The sequence below is a fragment of the Dermacentor silvarum genome, chromosome 1, assembly GCF_013339745.2.
Source record: "Dermacentor silvarum isolate Dsil-2018 chromosome 1, BIME_Dsil_1.4, whole genome shotgun sequence".
Classification (NCBI taxonomy): domain Eukaryota; kingdom Metazoa; phylum Arthropoda; class Arachnida; order Ixodida; family Ixodidae; genus Dermacentor; species Dermacentor silvarum.
The window spans coordinates 95,792,300-95,812,961 of record NC_051154.1 but is presented as its reverse complement, the minus strand read 5'-3'; the positions used below and the strand labels follow the sequence as shown (position 1 = coordinate 95,812,961).

The following is a 20,662-nucleotide window of genomic DNA, read 5'->3' as shown; positions in this document are numbered from 1 at the left end:
GGTAGGCCATGGAGAGCCATCCCGCTATGCGTCGGCGCGCCTTCCCGGCTGCCGGGAGAAGCCGTTTCCCCTCAGTTCAAGCCCCATTGGTCAGGCGCCCTTTGTTCTGCTCTCTTGGGAACATCCCACTTACTGCCTGCCCATGTCCTGCACGCCAAACTGCATGCCAAGCATCTTCAGCACCTGCTGCCGTGTGGAGCACCCGCGACGGGTCGCCGGACGCTTGCCTGCCGCCCTGCTCGTTTCTTGGGCATGATCGCTGCACGTTATTGCTGCCGCCGTCATAAAAAAATGGCTCTTGGGAGGGGGGAGCGCCTTCTGCGCACATGGCGCCGCCGACAAGGTTCCGAAGCGCCCCTTGGGTCTGCTGCCTCGTGAGGCTCACAGCGCCCCTTAGCGCTGCTACCGACGCCGATGTAGGAAGAACGTCACTCCCCAGCCGTGACGCATCCCCAGGCCTAGCGCTACGAGTCTGCTTGAGGTGCTCCACTGAAACGCGGTGCCTTCTACCAGCAAACGCTTGCAGCTACTCGGCAGTGTTTGGTGCACATTAAGGTATACTTTGCTTTTTGTTTTATTTACAGACCAATTTAAGGAGTTTCCAGCAACTTCTTCGTTACGTGAACGAACAGCACTAGACGAAACTAATGATAAGGGCTAAGTATGCAAAGCCTTTCAGAACTGGCCCGCGTTGTATCATGCGAACTCTGAGGTGCGTCCTAAAGTCGTGCAGATCAAGACTGCCGTCCCTTATCGTAAGTCATGAGTATTTGGTTTCACGACTAATGTTAGGCCGAAGTATAGCCGGATAATATGGAAGCCCAGCTCAAGCTCACTGCTAAAATACCAAGTCAGTACTTATTATATTACACGGCTCGCGTGCGGCACATGTAAGCTTTCCTTATTGTTTACCGGGTAATTTTCACGCTGACTAGACTAGCTGAGTGGTCTACAACTTGCACTAGTAGCTATAGCAATAAAGATCATATATTATACAGCTTTCGAGGCTTCAATATTTCGCACCATTTCTTGGCTACTCCACAGTTTTCACCATAAGTAAGTGGTGTAAACGGTAATGCGGTGTCAGCACTCTCAGGCGTGAGGCACTATGTTATATGGGCGAAAGGAGATGTCACTTGCTTGCTTAGAGAAAACAACGCACCGTGCATCTGTGGGTTCGCATGGTTCAGCAAAGGAGAAATAAAGGTGCTCGCAGAAAAAAAAATGAAAAAAAAGTTCGCATATTAAGTTTTGTACGCATGTCAATCGCAGAGTGGAGGAGGTGGCGGAGAGAAAGAGAGAAGGCAGGGATGTTAACCAGAAATGCGTCTGGTTGGCTACCCTACTCTGGGGGGCGGGAAAGAGGGAATAGAAAGGTGAGATATAGAGAGGAGAGGAGGGAGAACGCGGTGAGCTCGCGCATGCACGCGGAGGGCCTGTGCAAGCCAAAGGCGTTCGCATAGGCCAGTCGCCCTCAAGAAAGACAAAAAGTGCCTTCACAGCTTTGTGGGCCGACGAGCGATGGGGACGGTCTTCAAGTAGCACCTGCACGGACAACGGCCGGTCGTCCAGTCGTCGCAATGCGTTAGCTAATGTTTGTCTTTCCGACTGAAATCGATCGCAGTGACACAATAAATGTGCGAACAGTTTGCGAGATAGCGACCACATGCACAGTATAGCAGATGTTGCAGTCTTGGCGGTGCTGTTATCGCTGTTTGGAGCTGGCAGGAAAAACGCGCGGAGTTCACCCTCACCGCGCGCTCCTTGAGCACAGGCAAGCAGTTTCGCCGGCTGGCGTTCGTCCGCGCGTCGCACAGAGCCGCTAGCCAAGGGGCGTCTCGCGTAGAACCTGGTGCGGACGCTGCCTCCAGGCTCCCATCCGCCGGCCCCGCGACGACGTCCTCGCGGGGCAGCCGCGGACGCGCGCATTGGAAGCAGCGTCCGCCGTCGGCCGTCGCCGGGCGAGAGCATCATTGTTTTGTGGGGTCGCGCTCCTCCTCGGTGGCTCATTACCGCCCTTCTGGTTTCTTCCCTTCCCTCCTGGTGGACCTCTAGTTCCATTATGCCAGCGATTTATATTCCGACATACTAAGCTACTTAAACATGGCCTTCACTATCCTTTTCCTGCTGGAATGTATATTCAAGTTCATGGCTTATGGATGCAAGGTTTGGGAAAATCATATTTTTTATCGTTCCGTTTCCGTTCTGTTTCGTTTCTTTTTTTTTTCTCTTATTTCTGCTGTGGTGACTGAAAGTGTGCGCAGCCAGAGAGACACGCAGCTTCCTTGTACCGCCGCGCTTCTCGCCCTTTCTTTCGCCTTTTCAAGTGCGATCCAACGCGAAGTGGTCCGCTGAATGGGGACCATGTTACGCTAACCTTGCTAGGAAGGTCAGAGACGCTTGCTTTATCGCCGGCCGCGTGCGCTGAGGTCCGTCCTTTCCCCGCATCATGCCATGCAGTTAAGAGATTCATTTCATTTACTATTGCTTTCGACGTACCGCCCGCACACCGCTGCTCGGCCGTTAACGACGGTATCGGTCACTCGGAGCGACGGGTGGTAAGAAGAGAGAAAGTGAAATGAATCGTTACAATATACGGCCGCTTCCTATTTTAATAATAGGGCTGCAGGGTTTAAAGAATTTGTCCTTTCAATACGAAAAGCTACCCCATTTAGCGTATATACTAACTCGTTTTGAACGGCTATCACAAAACCTAGACTACATTTCGAGAAAGTAGTCGCAAAATATGCTACTTCTACACTCAGATCAAGCAGAGTTATGAAGTCGCGTACTTGGCAGCTGGCATTCGCGTTCAAGCTATTTGTAGTGTTGTACACTTTTGAAACACGTTAGACTGCTGTGAAAAAGACTGGCTGATACAGTCGCAAAATAACGACAAGCTGCAGCGTCCTCTAATGGCAACAGGGGTTGGCTGAAAAGGAAACTAAAGGCACGCATTAAACCATGCTAAACTGGTACAGTGCTACTTTGAAACTCTGTCAGCGGTGGCTTGATGCGGGAAGGAGACTTACTAGGCTAGATTTTTCTTTCATAATTTATTCCACGAGCAGACTGCAGAACCGATGACGTCATTATATTGCGAACTAATCGCGTTGTCTTTCCGCTTGTTCGAGCTCTATTTTCTCTCACAAGGAATGGCTAGAAATATTGCCGGGCTCAAAACTCCTTTTATTTTTCGCATTCTCTGTAATCATTTCCTTTGTCATTCAATAAGTGGCTTCTGCCGGTAGTTTCCACAGTTTGTGACGTCCCAGTTAGCGCTTCGGTGATTCGAAGACGGCGTCGTCATGCTTACTGCAACTTCATCGCGTATCAGACGTGTAACTTTTCGCGAATGACCTTTTTTTTTTCACTGTTTCGTAACTGCAGTCTACCAATCAAGCTTGAGTTAATATTTTTCTTTAGTGTCCTCTTTATACAGCAGGCATAGTTAATTCCTATCACCAAGGGTTGCCCATCCCTAGAAGAATAGTTTTCGATATTACCATTTCCGCAAGTATCCTGCACAGCGCGATGGCTGTGCGTCGCGCCGTTTGTGGCGCGCCGTCGCATTCCGGGAAAGAAAAAGGAATAGGCACCTGTCACAAAGCGAGGTCTGTTGCTCCTGGCAAGGTTAATTAGCCCGGGCGCCTACAGGTTGCTGCTGTACATTACCACACATTGATGACTGACTGTTTGTATGAAAGGTATGTGAGGCGTGATGCCGGAGAGATCGTAACTGTGCCTTGGTCTAACGTTCAGACAAGTGCTAAGGTGTTTTTACGCCGCAGTCAACGGCTCCTGGGCGTAGTGCGTTTCCTTTTGTGCCTTGCAAGAAGACTAGAACTGTTCGTGCCCGGTCTTCAATGTATCCGAGCCGATTGGTGTTTCAGGAATGATACGCAACCCTGTTGCAAAAGCAACGGCGAGTACCCGAAAATGTGTTCTTCTCAGCAAACGCGTGAGTCAACAGCAGGATCAGGCAGCCGACGCAGCAGATGTTAAGAATGCAACAAAAAGTGGCAAAATTTTAACCATAGTAGTTAACGGGGCAAGATATTACGTCCGAGCTTATTACTTCACTTGCTGCATGATTTAGCTACGCCATGCAAGGTCTTGTGTCATAAACCCGGTGTTACGAGCCGTAATACTTGCACGCCATACTTACATGCATACAAAGAGGTAATGTTTTGTTGTTCCTGCATTATTTCTGCTTGCTGATTTCATACTGCGTTTTTCTGGGGTTAAAATGATTTTCCTTGTTAGTTTCAGTGAGGAATGTCCAATTATGCCGTAAATTGATCCTTGATGCTAGGTGTTACTGTACACAATAATATTAGCAGTTGGAAAAGTTCACGGAACAATGTATCATTATCCTTCAAATTTGTGCGCATAGTAGTCAGCCGCGCAAAACTTCTTTGTAAGGCTCGCATTCTGTCGAAAACAACTCCTGTGTCATTAGGAGAGTCCCTATTAAATGTTATCAGGTTAGTGGGCAGAATATAGGTACGTGGCAAGGTCTCAAAAAGTAATGGGTATTCTTAGTGCATTTTTGTAAAAGAGTCTATTCGTGCAAGGTGGGAAAAACCAACAAACGTAAATAGTCGAATATAGTCTCCTCTCCTCCCTCACATACACAAATCATGAATGGTACCGTACGATTTATCTAATTTGCGTATTTATCTACACACTTCTGCTTAAGAGAGACGCGTTAAGCTCATTCAAAATGAATAGGCTGACTTCATTATTTATCGCTATCTACAACTCAACCATAGTAGTCTCGGTAGTGTCTACACAGAAATCAATGCCTGTTTAGCATACACGCAGTTTAAAAGAGGTAATGACTCTGCAGGCACGATATACTATATGATTTTGTGGTAAACGATGTTAACGTTTCTCCCAGGGAATGTCATCGTTCGCAAATAGAGGACAGTTTCTGCAACCGAAGTTTCCGTAGAACGCAGGGGTTCTTGCTGTCACGTTTTCCTCCTAGTTTGAAAACTTAATTTTAGAATGTTACTGGGAGTATTAAGTTCCATGATCCACGTTCAGCACACAGTGAAGACACGCGGCGCACTGTCGAGGGGGTTCCTGTCTGTAATTTTATGATGTTCAAACACGGAACGTTCACGTCCTAGAAAAAAAGGCCCTGTGAACGAAAGGTTATGGTCATTCTTTTAGGCGCATAAATTAAACTGAGAAAAAAAGTGACAACAAGTTCAAATCAAAATTTACAGAGAGACTATGCACACGCATGAAGTGCGGCGATTTTCAAGTGCGGTTTAATTATTCAGGGTGGTCGACGAATACCTAACGAGTAACTGACGCAGTCGCAAGTAATAATTCGTTCTGTCCATTCAGGAAATTATACCCTTCCAAAAAAGTTGTTCTTCCGCGATAAAGACACTGATCGCGTGCTGTAACGCAATGACCTTCACATTATGCTTTAGTTACTTCAACGACTCCATGCGTACACTCCGTATTAAAAGAAAACACACACACACACAACACACCCCATAACCTCCATATTCTACAACTCTATATTATCATATGGGGATATTGAGTGAGAAAGTTTCGGGGCCAATGACTTTTTCAATAAGGGTCGCCCTTGATTTGGTCCACGGTAATGTAACTATCACAAGGCAGGAGACCACAAGTTTCTTTGTTTCTCCAGTGACATATGGCGACCTTCTCTGTTGTCACGTTCCTATAGCCTGTCGTTTAGGTATCTGTACGTTAGCGCATCATTTCCTTCTTATTAATTTTGCCTAAATACTACCAACCCGAGTTTCAGAACTTAAGCAAGAGTAATTTTTTTTATTCATACAGCTTGCCCTGCGGCATTTATGCGTATCCAAAAGAAAGAGTGCCGGCTCTCCTCTTGAGAGAATCCAACTTATTCAATTCAGGAGGTATTCAGTGAACAGGTATAACTGCCAGTTGGATCAATTCGTAACTTGGCAGCTCTTAGACTTTCCCCTGCACAGAGGACTGAATTACAAACACAAAAATAGTAGCCCCAAAAAGAAAACAAGAAGAAACAACTCGTTCAACCAAAAAAATCTATGCGCAAGGAAACAAAACATATATAAATAGAAAATAAAGATAAAACACCCCAAAGAATTCGTTGCGCAGTATGTAGTACGAGCGCAGAATGAAGTTGTCCGGTAGTACATGATTTAAACCCTAAGGCTAAACAAGGTTTCAACAATATTGAAGGTCATATCCCATCTAGAGCATGCACAAAAGAAGGCACTATCGGGTATTCAACAACATCGGTGTGCAAGATATTCCGATTATTTACGATTCGTGAAAAAAAAAGTTTTTTTCAAGGTGTTAGTATGAAACGGGAGTTAAACGACATTCTTAGAATGGTATTATCCTGTTGTAAGTGAGGTAGTGGAGCTGATTTACCTAGTTTTATTTATCAGGAACTTTTTCGTGGTAATGTATGTAGGAAATTCTCACTCAATCTCGGTAACTTCGTGTCTCTAGCCTTTTAATATGTGCCTTTAATAACAGAGCTGTAGGTGAATTCGGACAATTGTAACTATTATACATGGGCCTAACTGATTTTCTTAGCAAAATTTGACGATAGGGTAGCTTTTTGCGAGGAAGTATTATACGACAGCAGCATATTCCAAGAGGGCCTAATACGCTTTCAGATTCTCCTTCGCGCTTGTTTTAGTCCCCAGCATTTGTAGGTCCTCCTTTCCCGCACTTAACGCTGATTGAGTTAATGATAACTCTTCTTCGCGAGAGCCGAACATAATATACGAGACTATATGCACAGTCGATTGGTAGTAGTTGGCACTTTCCTGTCATTCTTGGCCGGCTGGCTTTAGCACGGGCATCGCGGTTATGTTCATTTATCACCTTCGAATACCCCGACGATTGCCACTTCATGTGCGTATATAGTCTTGGTGCACCGTTTTCACCTCGTATATTTTATTGAAATGAGATCAAAGAAGGCCTAATTACCGTGCATGTTGTCATAATAATTATTTACAGTTATGACAGTGTAACTTCGTGCAGAGTAAAGCGATCGCCCTTTTACGTGCGAGCGCCATTGAAATGCGCTAGCCAGTATCATTCTATATAGTACCTTTTCTTTAGAGAGCAACCATTTCCTTCCCATGAATTTGATTCCGGTTAAATTATTTCTGGCTTCTGTGTTTTGTTTTCTTTTACATGAAGCGCTGAAGTTGAAACCGATGACATTCGGCTCCATTACGTTTTTGTGTTACCCGTGATCGGTGAGGAGAGAAGAACCAAGAGTTTCTGTCAAATCGTATCGGACAGGTCGCACATACGTGTTACACGTGTGCTGCATTCATACGCCCAGGAACCGTTCAACATGACTGTGTCGTGGGGGTGCCTCCTGTAGGCGTAAAGAGACGCAAAACAAGAGAGGCACAACTTCTGACCTCTAAGCCTCGCTCAACTGGCAAATGCTTGAAACACTAATGCGAGCTCAAAAAAAAATTGTTAAAAATAATAAAGGAAGAGTCAGGGCCGTTCATTTCGAGAGGAAGTAAGCAGTCGATATAAAACCGTTGCACATGCAGCAAAGTACTCTTGAGAAGCCAAGAGTTGCTTGCTAACTCTCGGGTTCTCTTTTATGTTTAGGGCTTCAGGAATCAGCCATGTTTCGTTTGGCGTTAATACCACTCTTCAATTGGAGTGCAACGGGCAGTGTTTTTTTATTATTATTATTTATTATTATTAGATACCAGGAAGTTGTTCTCATTTGCATGACCTTTGTGCATCTTTGAGGGTTGTTCAAAACGCAGTGCCCCATTCATCTTCATTTCATCATGGAGCCAGAAAGACGGAAACATGCGCGTTGCGGAAGCGGTGTTTCCTGTATCCGCATGCGCAAATTATTGTGTCCCAGCAGGCTATAGAAGTCCGAGGAATTTGTTCATACCTGTCTGTGACGAGCCTCATGAGCAAAGATCTGTAGCAAAAATTCCTTCCCATTGGAGAAATTGCGAAAAAAAAAGCACTCTTGGGTATTTATCGACGGCGGTGTGCAGAAGCTTGCCGCTCTACCAGGGCACGTTCCGTCGCTAAGCTGCAAGAATTAGTTACTTTTTTTCTCACCACACACACAGCAAGATGTGGCGAGATCTGCCCAGGCGTTCAGTCAGCCATTGCTGCAGGCATCCTGTGGCACGCTGCAAAATTTAACTTGAAACACTTAGTGCTGGTGTGATGCGTACAATTCTGTACGAGGCTACGCCCTCCAAAAACTGTGAAAAGATTACTGGTAACTAGTGAATGCGATGTTCGATAAGCACAACAGTGTTTTTAATAGGCATGACAACACCCGCCCTTACACAAGATTAATACACTGAAAGCAACCACAGAACACTGTTATGGTCTTTTTTCGTACGTTCATCACACAGTTTTGATCCCACATCGTAATAGTTTACTTTGACGGGATGTACAGCGCAATGAAAGATTCAAGGTTTGAAGATGTAATCTGCAGCGTGAGGTCGTTGGCCACGCTACGTGAAGAGGGCTCCAGCTTGTACTGTAAGACGGCCTGCCTTGTATTGTTTCGCACTTACCTAAGTATATGTATTTCAACGATTTATACATATAAATGCCTGTAGCTTACACTAAATAGCTTTTTCTAGAAAAACCACATGGGGCACTGTTATTTGAACAACTCTCGTAATACTGTCTTGCGTACCGTTTTCTACGAGCCTAATAAATGCATATCAAATGACGTGGAAAACTTATATTTAAAAATCAGACGCACTAAGAAAGTGCCGCGATGCATGAATGCATGTAAGTGTCATTAGAACTTGCCAGTCACTAACAATCGTCTCTCTTGTCCCTCCTGTTTCTACAAAAAAAAGAACTTCTTCAAGAATCCATGGCATACCTTTGATTTCATCACCGTTATCGGAAGCATCATCGATGTTCTAGTCATGGAGACGGGGGTAAGTATGAGCAGTCGTCTTTGAAATTACACCAGCTCTCGTAAGCGTGACTATAACCCTTGTTTAATTTAATCGTTACCGATCTTTATCAAAAGTGGGCTTCTGGGGCCAAAAGAAATCCTCAAACGAAACGCAATTTTTGGCACGAAACGAGTGAGTTCATTCACTTAGCACAGTGGAATTTCGTACATAACATTCCTCGGTTTTTTTTTTCGTTTTTTTTTTTTCTTGTTTAAAGAACTGTCAAGTTAGGGCATATTTCCCAGTGCTGAAGTTGCTGTAAGTGCTTTCAGAAGCGTCGTGTAGCGCTCATCAGTCTGTCGTTACGTTTCAGCTGAATTTTTTCAGTGTGGGGTTCTTAAGGCTATTTCGAGCAGCCCGCCTGATCAAGCTTCTCAGGCAAGGCTACACCATACGAATTCTCCTTTGGACGTTTATTCAGTCTTTCAAAGTGAGTATCCACTCTGTATACATAACGCTCATGATCTTCGCATCAGACTGCTTGGCTACGCGAATATGGGCGAGTTCATGCTCCAAACATGATGCAGTAATACGCGTTGGTTACAAAATTAGTGATATGCGGAAATGTAGGAATGGAACAGCCTAAAGTGAGCCGGCTCCGTTGTTTATGACCCGAAAAGCTTGGAAACGAGGACGCTGTGGTGCCTATAGATTTGCCTATTATGTGGCAGCAATTATCACTTAAAAAGCAGTGCAAGTCGTGGAACATAAACATTTAGAATAAAGGAACGAAGAACCAGCTAATCTTAACATGTTGTGCGATTATCTGGACAATTAAAAGATTGACCTTTATATTCATTAGCATCGGACTGAATTTTAGCGATTGACCGAGTAACTGTAGTTTAAATCGCCACAGCAGGTCGCGTAAAAGAGAATGCAACCACACTCTGCTCTGAAGATTGGGGCAGTTCAGCGCCTATCGCCAGTAAGAAGAGCAGCGCGTGAGTCATCGTTCTCATTTCTTTCTGGAGGCAGCCGCACGAAAATCGGTACTACTGTCTAAAAGCATGTAGGTGGGACTTAGGCAGCATTCACACCAGAGATTTACAAATGTCCGAGCGCGACTGGCGGCCATGGAGCGACCCACGGCGACGGATGTGTCACGCCGGCAAGCTCGACGTCTGCCCGTCGCCAAAACAAAACTGTCTCGCGATTGGTGCCGTTCTCGACTGCTCGCACAGCCATCTCCACGTAAAATCACCGTCAGTGTATTCCGACGTCTTGATCTTGCGCCGCTTATTGGTTCATAAGCTTTGCGACTCCATCCGCGGAGCTGAAACAGAAATCCAGACGCGAGCAACTTGTCCGAAACTATCTCGTTTTGACCAAAGCGACCATTTGGGACTCGCCGGTGTGAATGCACCCTTACGCGTTGCTGTGATGGCTTTTTTGCTACGCTATTTTTCAGTCCTACATCGTAGAAAACTTCCCTGTGCAGCAGCCGCGACTGGCGCTGCTGTCGACTGTTAGACCACTCTGTGGTCTATACTGTCCTCATCCTCAGTGCGAAATGCTCCTCGTAGGTCGACGATCCACTGCCTTGTGGCGACGTCACATATTTGTACGCGAACTTGTCCGTCGTGTCCGTCGTAAACTCGTCTGTCTGTCTGCGGAACGAGCAGAGCCATGTTCGCAAAACAATATGAAAGCATAAAATTATAAAAGCTAATTATTTCCGTAAGCGGTAGAAAGTGGCAGATGCATCCACAGAGCAGAATCCCCTGTGCCTTCTGTCAAGTCTTCTGTCAAGTCTTCTGTCTGCCAAGCCGCAGGAGTGTTTTCTGTTGAGTCAAATAAATTATTTATCAAAGTGTGTTCTAATTTTTTCTCTCTGTTTTCCTTCTTCTAGGCTTTGCCTTACGTTTGCTTGCTCATAGCGATGCTATTCTTCATCTACGCCATAATCGGCATGCAGGTGAGTCATGTCCTTCCACTCTTTTTCTTTCCTCATTTTCTTATTTTCCGCCCTAATAATGAAGCTACAGAGCCATTCGGCTCGATAAGTTAGACCAAAATTATGCATTGGCACAGGCGTCTGTCTGTGTTTACATGCGAACGTAAAGAATGCTGAAGCGCAAGCTTTTTTGCGCAATAAAGGGAAGGCTTTCTGTGCAGCTGGATATCAATTGGGTCTTATCATTATGCAAACAGGAGAATATAATAATAATTTAAATAATAATGATTTGCCCTCAACAACTGTCTTGATAATAGAATGCGGAAGGAACCTAATGTAGTGTTCGTTGGTTTGGTCAGACCACACAACTAAATTTCTTTAGCACTGATTTGAGGCTCCCAAAGTGGTAATCAACTTTACCTGAATGTTTTTCTTGACTCCATGGCATGGGAACGCTAACCTGCGTGCGCTTTTTGCTAACACCCTACTAACATGCTCGGGATATAAAACTTTATAGCATTCCATTGAATTACACGTTCAATATTAGATCGTATGATGTTTAAAACCAGTACTTGCGTCTATACAGACACTAGTGACTCCAGCGAAATTTTGTATTTGACAATCTGTACTAGCACTAGCCCCGAGCGACAACTAAATGACGTGGTATCTGCAATATATCTGAGGAATATTTTGAGACACCGCAAGATTAATTATGCAGGTTATCCCGAATTGTTACGAAAATTTTGCCTAGATTAAATGCTGGGTACCTTAACATGCCCAAGTCATTATGAAGGCAACACAGACAGTAACGTGTGTGGACGACTTATTGATAGCTGCAGAACGCGTGGCCACGGGCGCGCAACAGTGAATTTAAGACTTTGTTGGCAGAGAACAGTTTTTGACTCGTGCAAAAAACGCGAGCAGAGAGGCGATACCTTCACGGGCGGCAGTCATTAATAGCTAATGATTGGTCGCGCAAATGTAGCAAACATAGCAGGCGGTGAGCGCTAATTCAGGACTGCTGCGGGAACAATATTATATAAGGAAAAGTGTGAACAAGTGTATGCTTAGCGCAATAGGATTAGTGAATTAATTGGCATTACAAGAAATAATTACAAGTTACGCGATTTATTTAGTGGGGCCGATGCTAATTCCTTTTCCCGTGTGAGATGGTCACTCATACATTTTCAAGCTATACCTAAAGACATATAGACCAAGTTTCTGATATCTAATGGCAGGATTACCTTAATTCTAAGTCGAGTTTAAAGCAATTTCACGTTTGAATATCATGTGCGCATGATTCGAAAGGTAATTGCGGTAACGGGAGTCGAAAATACACATGGTCAGCGAAACTTCTTTACAGTAGCAAGTGAATACGAATTACTTGCTCGACAATAATAGCAAGCAATATCTGCATTCCGGACTAGGATCATTCTTTCTCGAGCTAGCATTGATTTACATATCTAAGTAAAGTAATAAAGGTCCCTTTTGCAACATGCCCCTAGAGGGCGCTGTAGGTGCATGTATAAATAAATAGATAAAATACCGGGACTTCATCGCGTAATCGGAGCGGGCGCCTTAGCACTGAGCATGCCCCTCTATGATGCCGCGGCGACTTAATGTATGACAAAGACGGATTTATTTTCCGAGATGTATGAGTGCATTTCATTCACATGCATATGTTGTATATTCCACACACAAAAAAATTTATCAGAAGCCACTGTAGAAAAGTTCAGTGTGATTATGAGCGTGAAAATCTGCTTGCCGTATTCTTCTCCAAGCAAAAAGCAGGTTATCTAGACGCATTCGAAACGCCTCCCAGGGGTCAGTCGCAAACAAATGGGTGAACAATTAAACTGCACCAGCGAAATGCTCGATGACGTTTTCTTCCCATGTGCTGGTGTTGTATACAGAATATTGCCAGAATAACTGCCAAAAATGAAGCTGTTTTAGGAGCAATCCGTGTTGATTTCAGTGATGCCGGTAGTAGGGAAGTATGTTATATGTTATCAGCTCAACTTAACTCAAAATTGATGATACGTCGACTAATGAATGCCCTCAGATCGCAGTGCTTAGGTGACAGAATGTGTTGGCTAGGCGGTTTCTGGAGCTTCTCATGCCGCAAGGCTTTAGGGTGTGCATTTGTCGTTCCCCGCTATGGATAAAGACAGAGCAATACTTGAACAGGTAAAGGAAACCCAGCTGGCGTTTCCGAAACGTCATAATTGGCGCCACAGAGAAATAAACGCTACTCGACGCACGATGCTCAAGTGCGAAACTGAGATGCGAAGTGCTTTTGTGTCTGTGTGATGTCTCACAAGCTGCCGAGCAGCCGTGGCCGGCAGAGGGTCGCGCGCGGCCAGGCCACGGCTGCGCGCGGGTTTTCCCCAAGGCGGCGCGATTCCGCAGTGCCTGCATCCCTTGTGACGCCCGTGTTTTGGTCTTGACCCCGTGCCCGCAGGTTTTCGGCAATATCAGGTTTGACCCTGACACAGAGATCAATCGGCACAACAACTTTCAGTCCTTCTTTCAGTCCTTAATACTGTTGTTTCGGTGAGTGCCCCTGGACGGCAGTGCACCGATGGCGCCTTTTAGCTAGAAGCCTCGGCAGCAGCCGCAACGGGCCGGCAGCACGGTCCGACCGCGTAGCAGCGGCGGCAGCGTAGCGTCCCCCCCACGTACTACATAGAGAGAAGGCGGCGCACAGAAAATGCTGCCGCCGACGGCGTAGCGTTTGTGTGTGCGTAGCAGCCGTGAATGCTCTCTGGCCCGAGGCGCCGAGAGCGCGTAGCGTTTGCCCTCCCCCACTTTTCCTCCCCGCCCACACTCCCTCGCGGCTTCCTCCGTGATGCTGTTTGTGTTTTTTGTCCAGGTCTTTGGAAATATTATGCTGGCGTCGGACAGTCAAATAACGAGGCACAATAACTTCCGAACTTTCTTTCAAGGTCTAATGCTTCTGTTCAGGCAAGTGGAATCCTAACCTAAGCACATGTATACCGGCTCCAAGGGCATCCACGCCTTTGCTGCACAAGCTGTTTGCGCTCACGCGTGCCATGTTAAGCCCTGTATCTGGCCACACGTTTGGGTCTTCCTAATTTCTTTGCATTTCTGTGCATTCTTTTCTTTTGTATGTGTGCGCCTTCCGTTCCTTGTTTATTATGTTATATATCTATATATACATACATTACTCCATTCCAACGCGCTCTGCCCAAGACACCACCAGGCTGCTCCTCGAAGGAAGGCTTGCATGGCGCCTTCCGCAGTTACCGTTCGTTCGTGACACGTTTCGTTTCGAGCGGCTGCCCGCGCAAAGCGCCCCACAGCCCATCGCCAGGCCTCTTTGCGCCGGTCAAGGAACCCACACTCCGCCAGTTTACAGGCGTTACATCCAAACTTCCAAGACCAGTCGCGCTACAGAAGCGTCCAACTGGTTTGTAATCGTGAGGAACATCATCTCCACAGGTATCGCAATAGCCGACCAGTACTCTTCCAGTTTCAGTTCTAACATATTCTTACATATACTCTCTCTAGCTAGTTTCTTACCTAACACTCTCCCGACTTCCTTCGACCCCCACGAACACTGTAGTGCCGAGTGCTGTCCCGAGCCCGTGGTTCCCACTCGTGATTGAAGTGACCGGTGAGCGCGGCTCCGATGCAACTGCCTACAACCTTTTTTTGGCGTCAGAGCGCTTCCGTGCGGTAAATCGTCACACGTCTCGAACGTGAGCCGGCCTACAAATAGGTATTTTATAGAAAAAACGTCGCGCCGTGTTCTCAAACAGAAAAACAGTTGCGATCGCGTGCAGCTTGACCGATAATACTAAAGACACTAGCAAAGTAGGAATGATGGCCACAAATATGAGCGCTACGCAAGCCAGTCTTTTTAATTAAAGATCGTAGTTTTTAATCGAAAAGGAACTTTACAGTGTAGTGGTCTGAATTAGTTAAGCGAACAAGCAGTTAATCCTTATTCTTTTTTTTTTCTTTATTGCACTGTGCAATACCTCTGGAGTCACCGTGTAGTGGTGTTTTTGCCTGGAAAACAGTGCCGTGAAAACGCTACAAAAGCGATGCTTCAGTAATTGCTGTTTCTGGCTGCTCAGCATAGCGCCTCGGCGAAAATCGCGTCTCTCTCACGTCTCGAATGTTACGATGATAGATTGCTAAATGCTTGAGCTAATTCGTCGATACGACAAGACCGCGCGCGTGTTTTCTTGTCTGGCCACAAACCTGGAACGAAGGTTGTCTGAACCTGGGCTCGGTCTCGTCTATTCTTAATTCATCCCCCTAATTTGGCAAGCATTTGAAATTCAGCCATTTCCGTACCAGGAAAGGCCAGCGGGCCTTTGTCTTCGTTAAGTTCTAATTTATCTAAGAGCAGAAGTCTTGCTTGTAACGTATTTAGTTGAAATTTCAAGCCAGAATAACTTTATGTGCGTGATAAAATATCTAGCTTTTTTATTATTATTATTCGTCAGACGTTTTAACGGCACACAAGCATCCACCGTTGCCTTAGTTGCAGCCCTGCTAAAATGTTCTCGAAGTATAGTACAGCTATCGCGAAAGTGTGTAGCCCTTGCGAGCAGCGTTAGGATGTGTTGACCGGTTGGCTGGTTCAAAACTGTAGAACTACTACCACAGTGCGTTCAGATAATGGACGAAGTCACGAAAAGAGGGCGGATCACAGTGGTGAGTTCTTAGTGCTGTTTTGTCGCCTTCATCCGCTGTGCGAACGTGCTGTGATACGCAGCCAAACATCACAGCATAACCACATACGACGTTTCCATGGCAGCTCTCCTTGCCTTCGATGGTAAAAATATACGTCCTCTGAATGGTTTCGGTAAAATTGAATCGGCTTAACTTGAAACGCTTAACGTGTACGCGCTAGACAAAGCTTCGCACTCAAGAGCAGCTGGCGCTAGGGTGGTTCATCGGATGGCTTTAGCGTATCACTCCGTCGCGCGTGGGAACCCGGGTTGGCTCATCGGCCGCGGACCCCTTAGGCGCCCAAGCGCCCTCGCAGTAGGATCCGTACTGGCCGCGCCGCCGAGTCCCAGGACATCTCAAGTCAGGCCGCCGGTCGCCTGCTCGTAGTAGCGGGAAAGCGCGCGCCTGCGGGCCGCGCTCTTTTCTCCGGTGGCCCTTGAGATGTCCGCCCAGCGAGCAGAATGCAAGCTGGGACTCCGAGAGGCGAGCAGTGCGCGCTCAAGGTCTGCGTTAGTTGCACTGTATAGGAACCCTAATGCGTAGGATGGGACACGACCATGTCTGCCCTCGGCGGCTCAGGCCTTCGACACCGCTTGAGCTTTGCTGCGCATGCTTTTCCGCTTCGTGCCTGGCTAACACCTCTGGCTGTCCACTGCATCCTGCTTAGCATGAACCACGCACACCGCTTCTGCACCCATGCACTGGCACAAACACGCGCGCGCGCAGAGCCCTTCTCATCCGGAGTCGCTTTAACCCTTGACGGCACGCTGGCGCTGTCGGTTCGGTGCCGCGTGGGTTCCCCTCGGCACCAAGGCATGAAAATGGCTCCGCGTGTGCGCCAACGCGCTGCACACTGACCACATAGAGTGCTGATATTACAAAGCGCGCTCACGCCTTCGCAGTGTTGTCAGCAACGCAGTGGCGTAATACATTTCGGCATTGTACATTATTGTGGAGGCAAAAGGGAAATAGGGTCGCATGACATCCCGCTAGCAAATTCAATACCGTTGGCTAAGGTAGTTTAAGTAATCGTTATCCAAGCGCCAGCCCTTACACTTCCTCCTTTCCTATAAGCTTCATGGAGAATTAATGAGCTACATATCTATCTGCAACTAACTTAAACTTAAAAATGCCGGACGTGTATATTCCGTAACTGCGTTGCCACAACGTCTGCATGATAAAATGTGTACCAGTAACCACTCTTGAGTTGAAGTGATCCTAACTGCAAGAGAAAGATATGTACAGTGGAAGTAAATTTAACTGAGCACTTTTCGCACACAATTCAGCAATCTTGAAAGTCTCAGTCCTTTTCCTTGTTTGGAGGCAACTTGGAAAGTAGTTCGTGGATAACTTGCTCTCATCTTATAAAGGACAGATGTTTATGAATGCGATAGGTTAACAGCCTTTGAAGGCTTTGAATTGGCAGCATATGTCGTAATTCTTACAGTTATTTTATGCGTCAAGAGAGCGACCCGAAAAAGACAATGTCACTTGTAATGTTTATCGTTTCTTGCATCACGTCTTTCCGTTATCGACCAGAGTCAGTCGTTAAGTAAAGCCACTGGCTCTAGCGTACGAAATCGTTTCAATAATAATGTAGCATCCGTTTATTCCGCACTTTGCACATAAGCAGAAAACGTTAACTATGTAAGTGCATAATATTAAGCGATAACTGCGGACTAGTGAATATTGAAGAGCCGTATCTACCGACGCCTATTTCCTTCTGCACACTTAGCACCACTTCGCTGGCCTAACATTTGCTTTGTCTGCGGTACCTGTCCAGATGCGCCACGGGTGAAGCGTGGCAAGCTATCATGATGGCTTGCGTAAAGGGTCGTCCCTGTGACCCACTTTCCAAGAAGGAGAAACCTGAGTGCGGCAGCAACATGGCCTACGCCTACTTTGTCAGCTTCATCTTCTTCTGCTCTTTCTTGGTACGTAATCATTTGCGTCGTCGTGCGAAAGTGAGTGCCTCAGCTTCATTACAAAAGCGAAAGCTCAAAGCAATGTTTACGCGCACCTTATTCGCTTCCACGCTTTATTTGCTGCCTGCACTTCCCGTAAATCGTTCACATCTGTCACTCTTAATCTGCGCCACTTTCTTCAGCGATAACAACTCTGCTAAGATTGCGAGGAAAGTAAAGTGGATGGTTCGATGGCGCGAGCGCGTTTCAGCACGACGTTTACTTGCGAAACTACAAACGAGTTTTAGTAAAGGCGTGTGGCTTTCAACCGCTGGTACGAGCTGCTCCGTATGCGGAACTCCTACTGCACGAGTTCACGTACAGACCAATCTGACGATGACGGCGTATTACCTTCAGCCAGACGTGACCGAAACTGGCACAAGATCGATAATATATGCCTACTATTGACCCATCTGGTACGAATAATGTGTAAAACAAGCACTTTCATTTTTTATTCTGCCTCATTGATAACAAAAAGCACAAGCAGGTTAGATGAGGCTTAGGCATGAATAAAATGTAAGCAACCACATCGATGGTGTAATCACGCTGACAAGTGTCAACATTACCCGATATAGACTATCGCACAGTCAACCAGGACATGTAATGGTACATTATAAATCCTCTTTGGCAGGGAAGACGAATACGTACGACTCGCGGGTGACACTTAAACATCTTTACATAACGTTTTAAGGTGCTTCCAACAGCAACAATCTGTTATTTTTTTGGATATTGACAAGAAATGTGTATAACATGCTCTAAGGCCGCCACGTTGAATACTGCCGATCCTCACACCGTCCGCATTTCGGTAATCCAGTGTAAGAAGCGCCCACCTCCCTTCAATTTTATTTCTCGTCGTTATCTCTCGGTGGGCGATTTTCGGTACTGTTGAGTAAACTCAGTTTTGGAGACGTGTGGTCGAAACGCTCTGCACGAGCACGCTTTAAATATATCTTGTCTTGCAAACGGAGCTGAAGTTTTTCAGTTACACTGCCTTGTAAAAGCCAAGCTGGGCCCACCACCTTCCTAAAATCGTCAAGGTTCGTTTTCTAGTGCTTATTTGGCTAAATGAGGCCCGTAGAAGCATGTGTACTGCTTAATCATGGTGGAGGCCGCATGCTAGGTAACCTACGATACTGTGTGAATTTTAACGACCCTCTGCCCGTTGCACTTGTCACTCTTTCAGGACACACTTGTACCTACGTCTTCGACATCGTGTGATCGACGTAGTGTGTGGCTGTCAGCAATTCATATAGTAAACGATGCGTACTCTCATTTTCAGATGCTCAACCTGTTCGTCGCCGTCATTATGGACAATTTCGATTACCTGACGCGCGACTCATCCATTCTAGGGGCCCACCATTTAGACGAGTTTATACGGGTCTGGGCCGAGTATGACCCGAATGCCACGTGAGTTATCGCTTCCACGGCAATATCTAGTAGCTGCTGTAGCCGTACGTTATAGCGTTATAGTTTTTGTCATTTTTAAATGCATTGGAGAACGTCCGCTCATGGACATCCCCGCCATGTGTAGACGAAAATTCATTGAGGGAATTATTGAAGTTAGTGCAATGCAATTTAGGAGATACGTTGGGCATTTCAAGGGTCATGTGTGGGCAAAGTTAAGTTGTGCTCCATGATCAGGGACGTTGTGAGAAGCTATCAAAGTTATAGTAATTACACTTTGATCTCTAGGAAGTTTTCAACAGTGCGTTGTTTCAGAAATATAAAGCTGCTTGCAATGAAAATACAGGGTGTCTTTGGTGAACATGCTCGAGAAAGTTCGAGGTTGTAGGTGGTTCGGCGCTATATGACATTATCAAATTTGTGCTAACTGGGTTTTGCTTTCTAACTGGTAGGTGTATCAAACTGAAACGTTCTGGAAATATGGTGCGTTGCGAGTAACATGCTGGAGAAAATTTTAGAACTGAAGGTGCCCTGGGGACGCCATAGGTAATTTTCAAAGTGCTCGTCGCAGCCTTTAAAACGCTTCTTCGAGCAGTGATTAAAATTTTAAACTTGTTGCTGTGGGTAAACGGGCTCACCATTTCAGCTGAAGACCTTGCGCACATATACGGTAGACCCTCTATGCTTATGATAATGGAAAATTTATTTGAGTACAGAAGTCTTCATTTGAGAGCTTTAATTGTAAGCGGTCGCACGTCCGAAGGTCACCTTGCCGACGCCATGGCTGTGGCTCAGGGCGGCACGTGCACGAGATCTACAGAAACCGCAAACGCTTCTTTGGCGGGAAAATGTTTTGAGGCTATGACAAAAGGCGCGCCGGGAGCCGCGACCTCTCTGTCTCCAAGTTTGGCTGGAATTTGGGTTTTGCTTCTGCAAGGGTTGCACAAATCTGGTACGTTTTTTGCAGGGGCTATATTCACTATACGGAAATGTATGACATGTTGCGTAACATGGACCCTCCCCTGGGTTTCGGAAACAAGTGCCCTTACCGACTGGCCTACAAGGTGAGCGCCCAGCACGCCCTCTTTCACGTTTGGAGCTCGCGTGCGACGGAACACCCCAGAAAGCGCGTGCGCCGGCCAGGGTCCAGGACAAAACTGTGTTGGCTCCTGGAACGCTGTCCCGCCACAGAGTATGGGAAGGCAAAAAGAAGGATAACTTTATTGCGAAAAGGAAGCAATGTGGAATATAGTCGCTGTGGGTTCTTAGTACCAAATCAGTGCTAGAAACGGACTCACGCAAATGTTTGCCTGCACGGTTTCCAATGGGCACTTTCGCGCTGCCTTGCTGCCATGAACGAGCGTTGCGGGACCTAATTCTGAGCTTGTGCAAACTTGATTTGTGTTCCAACCGGAGGTATCGTCTGGTTCTTTTCTTTGCTTTTATCTCTCTCTTGATTATTTGTGCCCACGATTGCTGAAAGGATCAAAGGGGTCCTGTTGAAACAGAACTTGACGTCGTTCTTGCTCTTGCGTATCTGACCAACTTCTTGTCTTTCTTTCAGAAACTGATTCGTATGAACATGCCTGTGACTGAAGAAGGAAAAGTGAACTTCAGCACTACATTGTTTGCACTCATTCGAGAAAATCTGAGCATCAAAATGAGACCAGGTAAGGTGGATCGCCGAGACGCCTCAGTATGAGCGATGCACAAAGAGA

General features: G+C 46.2%; 1 protein-coding gene across 1 annotated transcript in view; it reads left to right on the top strand.

Annotated features, from left to right (window-relative positions):
- The window catches only part of LOC119432968 (voltage-dependent calcium channel type A subunit alpha-1), a 472,601-nt gene that overhangs the window by 429,208 nt on the left and 22,731 nt on the right, over window positions 1-20,662 (top strand). The window contains exons 33-40 of the mRNA XM_049671300.1: window positions 8,871-8,954; window positions 9,289-9,405; window positions 10,825-10,890; window positions 13,742-13,825; window positions 17,352-17,510; window positions 18,820-18,947; window positions 19,912-20,008; window positions 20,509-20,614. Of these exons, the coding sequence (XP_049527257.1) occupies window positions 8,871-8,954; window positions 9,289-9,405; window positions 10,825-10,890; window positions 13,742-13,825; window positions 17,352-17,510; window positions 18,820-18,947; window positions 19,912-20,008; window positions 20,509-20,614 (841 nt within the window). The remainder of the gene's footprint in view (window positions 1-8,870; window positions 8,955-9,288; window positions 9,406-10,824; window positions 10,891-13,741; window positions 13,826-17,351; window positions 17,511-18,819; window positions 18,948-19,911; window positions 20,009-20,508; window positions 20,615-20,662) is intronic.